Raw genomic sequence first — 14,893 nt, 5'->3', positions numbered from 1 at the left:
GAAAACGTTACCTCCGCCAAAAGGATTATGTTTTCCTTTGCCTTTGTTTGTCTATTACTTAACAGGATTATACCAAAACTACTCAGCGGATTTCCATGAAACTTAGTGGAAGGATGGGGTATGGATCAGGAAAGAACCTCTTAGATTTTGATTTGGACCCTGATCACGGGGTGGATCCAGGGATTTGTATCACTTTCTTTGGCATTGTGAGAAATTGCATTTTTCAAATTTGGTGCAAATTGACAGAAACTAAGGGGACTGTTGGGCCATGGTGGAAGTATGAATGCCTTCTGGTTCTTTTCATATTTAATTTTTGTTTCCCTTCTATCTTAAGTTAAATCGAAAAAGTGACCTTAATGGCCCAGAGGGTGTCCACTTGATTACCCCAATGTCCCCAAACCCTGTTTTGTCTGATGTCCAGGATAGACACTTAGTTTAATGGATAGTACAGTATCCTGAACAGTCAGATCAGCTCTATTACTGGATGAGTCAGAATACACCCTGTAATGTAGCAGGTTTAATACTCTCTTCTCTTTATGTCTGCCTTTAACTGTTTTTGCTTAAAGCTACAGTGCGTAAAATGTAGTGACATCCAGGGGCCAAGTTGCATGTTGCAGCTGAATCCCCCTCACCTCACCCTCTTCTTCCAAACATGAAAGAGAACCTGTGGTAGCCTTCAGTTGTCATAAAAACTCAAATGTGTTTAGTTTGTCCAGTCTGGGCTACTGTAAAAAGCATGGCAGCCTCCTTAGATCGGACCCCCTCCTGATGTAGATATAAATTATTTAAATATAACGGGCCCATTCTAGAGTAAAGAAAACAACTATTCGTACAATTTAGATGAAACACTCGTGAAAACATTTCTGCCAATAGATCATTTCACCTAAATCTTACTGAACCTTTAATGGTGCAGATCCAAATAAAAAATCTGGATCTAGTTCATGTAAATGTGGTTTTATAAAGGGACTGATGGGCCTCGGTTGAGGTGTCTGTGCTCTGCTGAGTGCCGTCCTGGTTGCAAATTGAAAACCCACAGAGGCAGGAATGCTCTGAATCGCTGAACGTGCTGTTTTTTTTTTTTCTCAATCACAACAGATCCGAGTGTGCATGACGCGGGAGAAGCAAACAGGAAGCAGGAGATTGTAGTTTTCTGAGCGGTGGCAGTCAATGAGGATGTGGTGATTACTCCACAGCTGCTCACAACTGAACCGAGGTCGCCCACCAGCGGTTGGACGTGAACATCGTGTTTCACTTCGGACCCAGACGACGAGACGGGACGGAGACTCGGACCCTTTCCCCCCCTGCAGAGCGAGGGATCTCCTGTGGAAACAGACGCGGGGGACTTCGCTAAATAGTTCGACTAATGAAGAGTTCAACGAATTAAGAGCGCGGGAACAGTGGGAGTCTCGAGGACCTGACTACAAAGGACAACAATACACAAACCGCAGAGCTCCAGACTCAGTGGAGCCAGCAACTTGTGAGACGTCCCAGAGCCGCAGCACGACCCCCGTAAGACTCCCAGCTTCTCGGTCCGACACAACTTTCCCCCAGCACCGCAGAGCAGGCATCGTGTTTGCTTGATGCGGGTTCCGCTGGGTTTTTATTTCACTTTTTTTTTTTTTTTGATCCCCGTGATCATTTTGCTGCAACTGTCAGAGGTGGACAAAGTTTGTTCATTCGGAACACTCTCGGATCAATGCGCAAGGAAAGCGAATGAATGAGAGGTTAGACACGGACTGTGTTGCTTTTTAAAAAATGTCATAGAACGCCGCGTACATTCTTACTTTTATGTTCGTATTTTACAGTAAATTAGTTTTTAAAAATCCCCCACAAAATGCAACGCTAAAGCCAGCACTAGTTTGTGAGTAGGGCGGAGTGATCTGCACTCTGCCTCTCCAGTCTACTAGTCTCCAGGAGCTGGAGGACATGGCACGGGGGAGACGGAGGGAAGAAGCCGAGGAAAACCAGAGGAAATCCCCAAAGAGAGTAGGAGCCGCCGCTTAAACGCTGACGGGAACACACGTAGCCCCGGGTCGCGTGTGTTGCTGGACAGGTATGTGATTTAATAGCTGTTGGGTGGAAAAGAGCGGAGGTGAACTTGAGGGAGCTACATCAGTAGTTGTTCGCTGCGCAGAGGCTCGCCGCTCTCCTTTCCCAGGGCTGGGCTAACAGCTAGCATAGCTTAGCTTCAGTTGTGAGAAGTTCCCAAAAAGTTTCTGGAATGGAGGAAGAGGAGGGCGAGTGAAGTAACCGAGGCCAGTCGCTAAGAGGTGGGCGAGTCTGGCGCACAACGTTAGAGTTTCAAGAGGAAACCGTGTCTTTTAATGTCCGTCTCTGTCGGTGTCAGTTTTTAAAAGCGTCTGACTGTAACTTAAAGCTAAGTTGTTAACGTTAGCTTAGGTGGTTAGCAAACCCTCGAGGTTGCTTACATTAGCATGCTGCTGTCAGCTAATGTCGCTCAAATAATGTTTGACATCGTAACTTAGTTTTTTGTGCTGCAGCTAAATAATAGCATCACTTAACGCAGTTTTTAAATGCGTGTGTAATGTGCGATGCGTCTCCCCGAGTCTCTCTCCTCCTTCCCTGGGTGGGGGGGGGGTGCCTACTCCTTACCAGTTCGTTCTTCCATATTGTCTGCTCCCGGTACTTCATACTTGTCAAGTTGTTCAGACAGATCTCACACAGTAAAGCTAAGAGCTATTCTTGACTTTCTGAACGTTTCTGCGGGGTCCTATCAACACGAGGACGATGGCAGTGTTTATTAGTGTAAGCCATGAGAGTCAACCCTGTGATGAACATCTACCCTATGCGGGCCAGTGTATCAGCGATCTCGGGATGGATTTCATTGTTTACCACCTCTAGGTGTCTTCTTTTCCAGTTCGTAAGGAGTGGTTGGGCCTTTGGAAAGAGCTTCAGAGGACCCATGATCTCGGTATCTGTTCTGTATTTGAAATTATGATGCGACTCTTTAAATATTTGAAATCCATGGAAAGTACTACAAGTATCTTTTGTGGATTGTAGTTTTAAAAAATGGCGAGGCTGTTCAATAAGGGAAATTCTCGGGACATAATTTCTCATTAAACATAGTGAGTCATGCTCCTTGTTTTAAATTTGTATAACCCATATGATCAGACTTTAAGTGGAAGCCACTGATAGTTGTAAGTCTGGTCGGAAAGCGTCTCTAATCATGGCTATAGTTAATTTAAGCTCTGGCCAGTCAATCATGGGCTTCATTCTCCCCACCAACCCTTCTTCACAATGTGACTTTTGTAAAAGTGTGGTCAAGGTTGATTTGATTTTCAGCCTTTGATGGGGGAAAACACAAAGAACTATCAGTGTGAAGTCTTGTTTGTAGAGAGGGATCCGCTTTATCTGGAGGATTCGTCATTGAGATTCCAATCAGCTTTTCCTTTAGTCGTCAGTTCAGGCGAGTTATATCTACCACGTGTTGTTCAAACAATATCTTCCTACGTGTTTCAGAACAGATCGGACCTGTCTTCAAGTTGAAATCTGTTACTCGACATTGCTCACCCAGCAGTGAACTGATGAATCACTGCTGATCCAGTCTAAAAGAGGGCTAGTCACAGCAAGGCCTCTGACTGGGCAGGCTGTGTGGAAACAACGACTGAATCTGGTGAACGTAAGAAAAGAGAAACTCAGAACACAGACAAGCTAATAATTCCTGTGTGTGCCTACATGTCCTACTTTAGGCTTCCCTCTTCTTTCATGTGCATGTAGAACAATAAGCAGTGGAAGTGGGTGCAGTGCTGTTGGACAGCTGTGTTCTGGAAGGGAGGGATGGGATGAGGGAGGAAGCAGCTCTTTGTGGTCACATCCTTTTCGACAGGGGCCGGTTTCACAAGCCCCCCAAACAGCTGCTGCTGTGGGCTACATGTGTTTGTCCGCTTGCTGCGGCTGCATGATATAGATTGAAGTGTCGTATATCACAGCATGATTGGTTTCAAACATGTTGTTGGCTAATTGTTTGAAATACGCAGTAACAATTCAGTAGCATGTGGAAATAGTTTAAAGGGGCAGTCATTGGAGAAATCCTGATGTAATGTAATTTTTTAAGGTGGTGATTCTATAATTTATTGTTTTATGAGTCATGGTTGAGCAATGCCAAAGTGGCGGATGGGTACTTTTACCAGCAATCTGTATCATATCATATATAAAACACTAGAGAACCAGAGTTTCTCTATTCATCCTTTTCTTACAAATCTGACTTAATATTTTATTTGAAATCAGATTAATAATATGTTCCTGTCTGTTGGCCTAAATACCAGGCAGTACATTGCCTCCTTTACCACTTAACATGACCATATCTACAACTAACTATTTAATTGATACAACTATACCTTTATATTGTAATGAAACACATTTCTGCTGGCATCTTCATGTTTTTCTCTTTCACTTTCTGTGCATGTATTGTTTCAGTCTATACATTGAACATAGTTGAAATGACTAATGTAACCTAAATATGCAAATGTTTGAAATTGATGAATATCTTACTTTTACCATCCCTAGTAGCTTGTGGGATTCAGACCAGTGTTATTCTATTTGATTCGTGTATTAATCAGTATGTTTACTTTGGACCTAAAGGTATATGTTCCACATGTAGGCACTACAGCATTTCATATTGGTTGATACATAATATTATCATTGTAAATATTGCCTGGCAGAGCAGCTTGCTAGCTTGAGATGTCGTCTAGGTTATTTGGCACTAAGAGTTTTGTCTTTTCATATGCATTATCTGTAAGTTCTCTATATAACACCTATCAGATAAGTGAGTCATCTTATTTTCAGTAAGACTGAGGCTCTGGGACTGATAAAAAGAGGACAAAGGGCTTTTTGATCAGCCTGATGATTAAGAATAGTGTCAGTCACATGCTGTGTCATGCTTTTTAAACTTTATTTGAATTGCAATTATTATTTTCAACTCTTAGGATTGCTTAGTTCCTGGTCTCTAAATGTAAAGCCTGACGAATCAGTTTCACATATTTGCTCTCTTTTCTCTTTTTGTAGGTGGCTGATGGAGTAAAACTCTGACTGTACGTTGGTTTGAGAAGTCAGCCCGGAGAGGAGCTGGGAGTTGATGAGAACTGGTCAGTACCTTATTACTGAACCTGTGGACTTGCACCAGTGAGACCTGCTGCAACGTGTCACTTTGACAGAGGTCCCGATCTCCGCTCCTGCAGCCTGCACCCCCTCCCTCCATCAGTGGTGGTGACCCAGCTCCGGACAGCTTGCTGCAGGGCCCTTCCTGAGCAGCAGCAGCTGCGTCCTGCTTGCTGACTCCCCTCCCTCCCCTGCTTCCTGTCCTTGGTCAGACAAGGCTAAAGCCTCCTCTCCCCTACCCCACCCATCATCTCTGTACCCTCTCACACACACTCAAGCGGTTTATTTTGTTGACTACACTCTCACACACCGGTTTAGGCTACTAACACTATTTGGAGATCAGCAGCAGGGGACTCATAGACCCCTCGGTCCCTTTTTGAAGTGACCATCCTACAGAGTTCCTGCCTGTTACCCACACTACAGCCATGACCTCCATGTCCAGTCTTTTCTCCTTCACAAGCCCAGCAGTCAAACGGCTGCTTGGCTGGAAGCAGGGAGACGAGGAGGAGAAATGGGCAGAAAAGGCTGTGGATGCGCTCGTGAAGAAGCTGAAGAAAAAGAAAGGTGCCATGGAGGACCTGGAAAAAGCCCTGAGCTGCCCGGGACAGGCCAGCAAGTGTGTTACCATTCCAAGATCATTGGACGGACGGCTACAGGTTTCCCACAGGAAAGGTCTGCCTCACGTCATCTACTGCCGAGTGTGGCGCTGGCCCGACCTCCAGTCCCACCATGAGCTCAAACCCCTGGAGGTGTGCGAGTACCCGTTTGGCTCCAAACAGAAGGAGGTCTGCATCAACCCATATCACTACAAGCGGGTGGAGAGCCCTGGTAAGTACTGGTGTTGTCACTGCATATGTTATTTGTTGTACTAGTGGATTGATTGTTGGCCCCCATAATCAAGTAGGTTAATTAACCTATATTTGAAGTTATACTTAGATATGTACATTTAATGACATAATTGTTTCACTGTGCTGAAAAACAGCATCACTGTTTTTTAATGACTGGATAGAACACTGGAAAGATTAAACCCGTGTGGAGCTTTGCACATCCCTTAGCTAGAGCTCTGAGTAAACTGTGGAGCTGGTAAACAAATCCACTGAGGTCAGGAGGCTGTCATCACACAGGCTTGTTCCACCCACCCCCTCCATTTCACAGAAAATCAATATCACTAGCTCTTTTGGAGTCTTATTAGATTATATGCCTCAGGCACTCCAGATGGGGTGTGGCATCAGAGTGGCATACTAAATGCATAAACCACTCAGACTAAACTCCCAGCACTTTCTCATTACTACCCCCTCCCTCCTTCTCCCGGTCACTCACACACTGCATCACATACATTTATGGATGACCCCGGGGGCAAACTCTCTGACATTATACTGGTTTGCAATTGCCAGCTTTGTATTGACTGGTTCAGGGATACGGATCACATGTTGGTCAGGAGAGAGAGCATGTCATCATTTGAACCAATGCTGGTAATTGTGGATGGGCAGCCTTGGAACTGTAACGCTGAGGGTCAGTCGGTAGATGAAATTCAATGATGGCAAAAACTCGCACCATCATTTTGACAAAGTTGAAAATAAAAAAATCGGTGTTTTTATCTTCACAGAGGTATGTGTTTTTTTAAAGCAGGAGATTTAGAATTTTACGTTAAACTCTTGCAAGTCATACTGTAGGTTGTATGTGATTTTATGTTGTAACAGTTAAAGTTTTTAGTTTTGTTAAAGTTATTGGTTGTATATAAGAATTGCCTTGATGAATGATAGTAGAGTTGGATCATAATTATGCTGTCCGTCTTATGTCACGGACACATCAGCCACAAGAACTTCTTCAGCTTAAGAAATATAGTGACATCTGCTGGCCCGACAGTGATTTAATTATTGTAAATATTAGAGCTGAAATGATCAATTGGCGCAACTGTCAATTAGTTTGACAATTTTTCAAAACTTTAATTATAAGGATTTTAAAAAACACACCAATATCAACTTCCTCTTTATGAGAAAATGCTGTTTTATGTTATTGTCAGTTTCCCAGCATCCCCTCAGCCTACATGTAGATAATATTACCCTTTTCAAACCATCTCTTATGGCCACACATGACTGAGTTGCATGTGCTGCATTAACTGAGTGGGGACAAGAAGCTTATACGTGTCCAGGTATCTAGCTAGCGGCTACCGATAGCCTGCATACGAGATGTTAAGGAAACATTGGTGAATTGTAGCATCAACCTGTGAAAAACCTTAAGGACTAGAAACCTAAGGCATCTGAAGACTTAATCTGAAGTGGTAGTTCATTGTGAAGTGCTTTTGTTTTTTCATCCGATTCATTAAACAAGAAACAATCTGCTGCCCCACTGATGAACATCGTCTGTGAGCACTGTGGCTTTATTTCAGAGAGCATGTCCATTGAGGGTCTCTTTGTATTGACTCAATTTCCGTTATCAATAGAAATGATACATACATACACCCCAGATTTACTGGTTGTGATGTGTTGTGTAGGCATTGTCACCTTACATAAAATGTCAAGATTGTTTTCTAAGTTTTTAGGACATTTTATTTTCTGCATGTATGTTTTGATTAATTTTCAACCAACCCACTCTTCCTCCTCTTTATTTATTCTATCATCCAGTGCTTCCTCCTGTCCTGGTACCACGGCACAGCGAGTTCAACCCACAGCATAGCTTGCTGGTACAGTTCCGGAACCTCACCCACAATGAGCCACACATGCCCCTGAATGCCACCTTTCCAGAGTCCTTCCAGCAGCCTCACAGTGGGGGCGGCAGCAGCGGTGGAGGAGGTGGAGGAGGCTCTTTCCCCATCTCTCCCAACTCGCCCTATCCTCCTTCTCCAGCCAGCAGTGGTACTTATCCAAATTCTCCTGCCAGCTCGGGGCCCTCCAGTCCATTCCAGCTCCCAGGTACAAGATATACACTCATTTACCTGATCCTAGAAAAGATGCCAGACTACTGTTTTTCTGGATTGTTACTGTTGTGTAGCCAACTAGAGGATAAATGTTGATTTAAAACTGCTCTCTGGTGATTTTTATGTTTAAAGTAAAGAATGTATGTATTTTTTATAAGTTAGTGACAAAATTCCTTCAGATTACTCACTTTTTCTATGTGTATCATTCAAAACAATTTCAGTCTATGCATTTTAGCTGCAATAAATTTAAGCATTAACTCAGTAAATGGTGAACTTGAATATCAAATAATTCAGTCTTCTTCCTTACTAATTAGTTTAAACATAAACATGCTAAAGTTCATCACTAGGTAATTCTTATCAAAGCTCTAACCAGGCCAGGTTATTATATTTATCCAAATATAAAAAGCTACAGCTCTCAATGAGAACAAAAGAAATGCCAGCTAAGCAGTGTCCACCAGAGCCAACGCTGCTGGCTGCTGGCAAGGCCCTAACTCAGTGGAGCAGGCAGCCTCTGTCTCATTGTTACTGACTGGAGACAGAACAGATATATTCACATGAAGCAGCATCATTCTTTCCTGTTCAATAGACGTGGTTTATCGGAAAAATCATCCTTGACTGTTCTTGTTTTACTCAAGTTTGAGTGGATGTTGGTATCTGTATCCGTGTGTGTGTGTCTGTCTGGTGACTATTGCTCTGTTCTGCTCCAGTCCAGATCTGCTGACGCATCTGGTGGCTTTAGGCAGTAGGGCAGAAAAGGTTTTTAATGGCAATTTAGGATTCAAGCTTATTTGTGTTGAACAGCCCTGATCATCATTGTCATTTGTGAGCAAACTGTAGAAATATTCTTAGTGCAATCTAAGTGGAGCTTTTCTAAAAAGATTTCCCCTGTGTATCTCATTGTGGACCTGAAAGCTCATATGGCCTCTCTGTTGGGAATGGGTTAGCATGTGGCTTAGTAAGCGAGGGATATGTGTAATCGGACACCATTTCCGGGGTACAGATCCTGTGATGATTGTTGGAGTCTAGGGAGATGGTGTGTGTGTGTGTGTGTGTGTTTGTATGTGTGTCTCACAGACCATTTGCCAGCAACAACAACTGGTCTCATCATCACTAACTGCTTTCTTCATGTCTCAGCTGACACCCCACCCCCAGCCTACATGCCCCCCGATGAGCAGCTGGGCCAGGAGAACCAGTCCATGGAAACAAGCAGCAGCGTGGTGCCGCAGAACATGCCCAGAGGAGGTAAGTAGTGCCCACATTTAGACTGACAGTCATAAAGATGACAAACAAAAATTCAGCAGGCTCAACAGTGAAAGGATTATGTACCTGCCAGACAGTCATTTGTGAAGGCTTATAAAAATCCAAGGCGATGGACAGTATGTCAGGATTATTGAGGGAATTTCTTAAAACTTTGCACAATTAAAAATGATAAGAATTTGATAGTCAAAGATCATTGTGACCTCACGAAATACCTCTCTGGCAATAAATCACATACTCAACTCAAGTATTCATTATATTTCAAACAAATGTCCTAAATGATGAATTGGTGGCGTTTTAGATCCGAAACGTCAGATGTCAACTTCACTGTGACATCATACTGTTCTGCAAACAACAGTTCTTTATTCCATTAATACTAATTCCCTCTTTATTTATGAACGGAGGAAAAGATTATGACCCGATTGAGGTAAATGACTTTAAAACTAAGTCTGATCTGATATATGTTTGCAGTTTCCCAGTCCTCCCCAGTTATTCATTTTTAGTCCTGCTGGGTTGCTTGATGATTGACCAATAGGATATATTGAGAACAGTTTCTGGTGTTTGCTTTGCCAAAAAAAATAATTCAACTATAAAGTGGTGTGCTTTTTATCTGCTCTGTCTATGACCTAATAAGAGAACTAAAAAGTCATTTTGGAATTTGAAGCACAGTAAAGCATGACCACCAACATAGTCCTAATTTGGAGTCATGTGTTTTTAGGAAAATCAAATCCAGGCCGTAGTGTCGCCCAATGATAATAGAATTTATATGTAAAAGTCTAGGAAATGTATTGTTAATGTAAACCGCCTGCTGTAATTTTCCACTATATGAAATAGTTTCCATAACAACGGGAGCAGTTAATGAGCAGCACATTAACTGCTCTCATCCAGTTTCACCTCGTTAGTAAATGAATCCAGTCCCAGTGGTTTTATAAGTGTATATAATATACCTGCATACTGAACGATTTTATGTTACGTTTGGGAAGAATTTCAATCCTCGTGTTCATGGGAAACGCACTGTATAACTGCATACGCTAGTTACAGCTTCCTAGTGAGAGCTTTATACAGAGTGGTGGAACAGCTTACTGTCCCCCGCTGCAGAAGGATGGAGATTTACTTGCTTTTAACCATGTTTGCTCTTGCATGATTGCTGCCTTATATATCCTGAGTTTGTTTCCATCCATGGTGTTGGCCCATTAGCGTGCACCCTGGAGGTATCCTGAAGTAGCAAATGCAGAGCACAGTCAACAAACTGTAACTTAAATATATTTCTTTGTCAGATGTATCTTAATCAAAGTCAACTCCCTCTGGAAGAGAGTTTATGACTCACCTCTGTTTGTGTTGTTTTCCCAGATGTGCAACCAGTTGAGTACGAGGAGCCGAGCCACTGGTGCTCTATTGTCTACTATGAGCTCAACAATCGTGTAGGTGAGGCTTATCATGCCTCCTCAACCAGCGTTCTTGTGGATGGCTTCACTGACCCTTCAAACAACAAGAACCGCTTCTGCCTCGGACTTCTATCCAACGTCAACCGCAACTCCACAATCGAAAACACCCGTCGACACATTGGCAAAGGTAAAACTAACGCTCACACACAGAAGGAGAGGCAGATTGGTTAGATACTTATTTTTAGTTTCTAGTAGGGCTGGAAGATCAAAATAATTATTATATAATTATACCGTAATGAGCCTCAGTGCAGTGGCACAGATTTTTGATTTATATCCTGATATATATCGATATCGACCTATATGACAAAAATTCTCGTTATAAGATTTTCTTCCATATCTCCCAGCTCTAGTTTGATTATTAGTTTGAATGTCCTGAACATCATTTCTCTGTTTCTGTTTCCCAGGTGTGCACCTGTACTATGTGGGAGGAGAGGTTTATGCAGAGTGCCTCAGTGACACCAGCATTTTTGTCCAGAGCCGCAACTGTAATTATCACCACGGCTTCCACCCCACCACAGTCTGCAAGATCCCCAGTGGCTGTAGCCTCAAGATTTTCAACAATCAGGAGTTTGCTCAGCTTCTGGCCCAGTCGGTCAACCACGGCTTTGAGGCCGTCTACGAGCTTACCAAGATGTGCACCATTAGGATGAGCTTTGTCAAGGTAAGAGCTCCAAGTAAAGGACAGACAGGGACAGTATATTAGTCTCATAGGCCATTTTCAGAGAATGTCCACACAAATGGGTCTGGACTTTGAGTTTGCCGTTCACTCATGAACAACGCTGCATGAAATTCTCCACACCTGTTTACAACAGAACAGAAATCTTCAAGCATTAAGTTGAGGTGTGGTACAACGGGCAGAGTCATCAGTGTCTTCAACGTGTTTGACTGTCCTTTTTCATCCTGAGATATTTGTTTTCCTTTTGTTTCTGTCATTTTTGTCCTTGACGTCTGTTAGAAACGTCACGTCGACACGCCCACTTGGTCGTGGTGAATCTGGAGAATGTCCGGAGATTATCTGGAGTTCAGTGCATGTCTGAAAGCAACTTTAGATTTTTGGAACTAGAGGCAAATTTCATCATTGTTACTCACTGTTGTGTCATTTGTTCTGCCTCTTCTCAGGGCTGGGGAGCAGAGTACCACCGACAGGACGTCACCAGCACCCCCTGCTGGATCGAAGTGCACCTGCATGGGCCTCTCCAGTGGCTGGACAAGGTCCTAACACAAATGGGTTCGCCTCTCAACCCCATCTCCTCTGTGTCCTAATGATGGACTTGTGGAGCTTGGGAGCCCCTTTTTTTACCTTCTACCCCCCCCCCCCCCCCAGTGATTTATAATTTAAGGTGGTCTTAACGGCTGAACTGTTTACACTTACTTTGGGAAGGGATGATGAAATCTGGCTGAAAATTCAACAGCAGCCACAATCCAGTTGTTGAAACTGAGTAACATTACAAGCCGATACCTGGAGAAAGAGAGGAATAAGGAAATCCCAAGTAGCAGTAACGACATGGACACACTACTGCTTGACAATGTTACAACACCTGCAAGAATTGAGGGCTCTGTTGTCAAGCTTGAATCTGTCAAATGTTAATTTTTGCATCAAGTTTTATTGTTTTTCCTCAAATGATTTCTTCTCTGTACGTGTAGTTTTAAGTGAAGCAGAACTGTTTCACTAGTCTGCCTTATGTCTGACTGATGAATTGGATTTTTACCGAACTCCTTTCTTACATTGTCGTCTCTGTGTCAGATATTTACGATTTATGATGTAGACACAATTATGTTTACCATTAGGCTCAGATATAACAAATGCTTTCTTTTTTATAGTCTCTACTGTTAGAAATGAACACTGAGCTACTGCCTTTTAAGAGAGTTATGTATGCCAACCTGATAGTTTTTATTGTTGGGAGATCAATCACTGAACAAGTATAACATGCCATAAGCTAACAACAGTGTGAATGTTGCATCTATTGCAATATAAGTAGTCAATGATATAATCAGACCGTGGACGACATCATTATTACTGATTCTTGTTTGTACTCTCAAGTTCAAGTAAGAGTGACTGTATTTTCCATACTCACTGTATTAACAATATTGTGCACTCGTGGATTTTTTTGGAGGCATACTCAATTTTGGCGTGGGTACCAAGGCATTATGTTGATAGATAATTGACTTCATTAGCTCTATGAAATAAACAGGTTATTTGGTAACAATGATTGTTTATTTTTCTGTCACTCTGTCCTCAGCAGAAACCTGAGCGTTTGATTTAAATGTGATGAGTCAACATGGATATGCACAGTAACAATTACACTTGGCTTGTGTACAGATCTAAGCTGTGATTTACTGTGTTAATGAAAGACTGGGGATGGATTTCCAACACATCAGCATTCACCACTGAACACTGGTCTACTTGTGATTATTCTTGTTTGAATAGCTGCTAAAGATTTAATTGAACACAGATATAGCTCTAGAATAATCGAATGTGTCCATTGTAAACTCGTAAAAACATCACACTAAACAAATGATGCTTTTTTTCAATCTGAAAATGTAAAGTACATGTAGCTTACAGTATATTTCTGTTTGATGCATAGCTTTCATGACATTAATAAATCACAGTAATGTTACATCAATTTATTGCGTACAATGAAAACTCATGTCAACTTAGGCAAGACAGTGGTTTTGCTGCTAGTCAGGAATGAGACTTAAAAATTTGTAATGCTTCCCTGTGTTCAAATTTAAAGATCCTACTGTGTGGAGGACTGTTATAATTACTTGCACCAAGGAGGTAATGTTTTTACCCCTGTCCATTAGTTGTTTGGTTTACATGTCTTTTTGTAAACAACATAACACAACAACTACTTGAGGGATTACCATAAAACTTGGTGGGAGGATGTGGTATGAGTCTCCTGTGGTATGACAAACTCATTCGATTTAGTTGCAGATCTGGATCAGGGGACAGATCCAATACTTTTTTTTTTGTCACGTTATGCATTTTTTACATTTTCACAAATTTCCTAGGGAATAATTCATGGATTTTGATGAAAATAATCAGGGTTCTTTAGGTGGCTGACCTATATCAGTGTGTGGAATTTAGTGCAGTTTGAATGATTCTAACTATAATCCAACTATTGAGCCCCGGCCAACGTATTTGCTCTACTGAATGCCACTGACACTTTCTAGTGGAGATAGTCTTGAACAGAACAGGTAAACTTTAATCTAACAGCTGTGTAACTAAGTATAAGATTAGTCTACTACATGATGCCATAATTGTATGTATTCTTCGAGACATGAACTAAACAGACTTTTCATGAACTTTATTTTTCATATTCACTGAAGTATTTTGAATGTTTTATTTTTGAACTATCAGGCAAGTAAAAATGTATTTCTTTGAACCACCGAGCTCAATAATTAATGATTATTAATTTCTTATTTATTAATTAACCGTTTCAGGCTTAAATAATTAATTAATGGGATAAATCAAACTCTGGCCTCTCATTTCTATAATAAATGATGAAAGACTAGGCCTTTAAATATTGAATAATAAATTCACTGCAATAACTAAGAGCATCAGAAACATAAAATGTGCTTTGGTCATTTTTTAAATCACTTGTGTTTCAACAGACGCAAGTTTCACACGTCTTTTGGATGAATGAATGATGTTTGGAATATTTGTTACATATTTTTTCTTCTGACGTTTAACTTTACATAATTTTGTCCACATTAGTCTATAGACCAAACAGGAAGTCGGCCATTTACACATGTTGTATTTGAAAGAACTTTCATCAGATCAACTTTAAATTCACTGAGTGTCATCTTAACAACTTGGAGATTAAAACGATCTCGTTTTTTTAGTGTACGGTGTGATCGTGGTGTAGCGTCAAAGTTTGATGATTAGCCAAAAAAGAGGGATTTATTATACCTCCTCTGTGCATTGTCCAATCTGCCTCAAACCACTATCACACGATCACAGTCTCGCCCTGAACAGATCCATATGTCAATAATGACTCATCGTCACAGCGCCACCTGCTGGCGACAGGAGGTGACATGTTTTATACTTCGATGCTCTGCTGCTGGCTGCTTTACAATATACAGCTCAAATGAGCTCAGACAAGTCATAGGGACATCGTCAGAATTGGGAAATTTCCTCAAACCGTGTAAACAT

General features: G+C 41.8%; 1 protein-coding gene across 2 annotated transcripts; it reads left to right on the top strand.

Annotated features, from left to right (window-relative positions):
- The first annotated feature begins 1,164 nt into the window (after positions 1 to 1,164).
- On the top strand, positions 1,165 to 12,941 carry smad5 (SMAD family member 5). Of its 2 annotated transcripts, none has more exons than XM_034598309.1 (7): positions 1,165 to 1,509; positions 5,026 to 5,946; positions 7,743 to 8,030; positions 9,170 to 9,277; positions 10,643 to 10,864; positions 11,142 to 11,398; positions 11,857 to 12,941. In XM_034598309.1, the coding sequence occupies exons 2-7, from the start codon at positions 5,544 to 5,546 to the stop codon at positions 11,998 to 12,000; spliced, it is 1,422 nt and encodes a 473-aa protein (XP_034454200.1). In that variant the 5' UTR covers positions 1,165 to 1,509; positions 5,026 to 5,543; the 3' UTR covers positions 12,001 to 12,941. The 2 variants fall into 2 exon arrangements, with proteins under 2 accessions (XP_034454200.1, XP_034454199.1); XM_034598308.1 differs by having other exon boundaries at positions 1,165 to 2,053.
- The last annotated feature ends 1,952 nt before the right edge of the window (positions 12,942 to 14,893 follow it).

The sequence above is a fragment of the Hippoglossus hippoglossus genome, chromosome 10, assembly GCF_009819705.1.
Source record: "Hippoglossus hippoglossus isolate fHipHip1 chromosome 10, fHipHip1.pri, whole genome shotgun sequence".
NCBI classification, from domain to species: Eukaryota; Metazoa; Chordata; class Actinopteri; order Pleuronectiformes; family Pleuronectidae; genus Hippoglossus; species Hippoglossus hippoglossus.
This window is presented reverse-complemented; position numbering and strand designations above follow the sequence as displayed.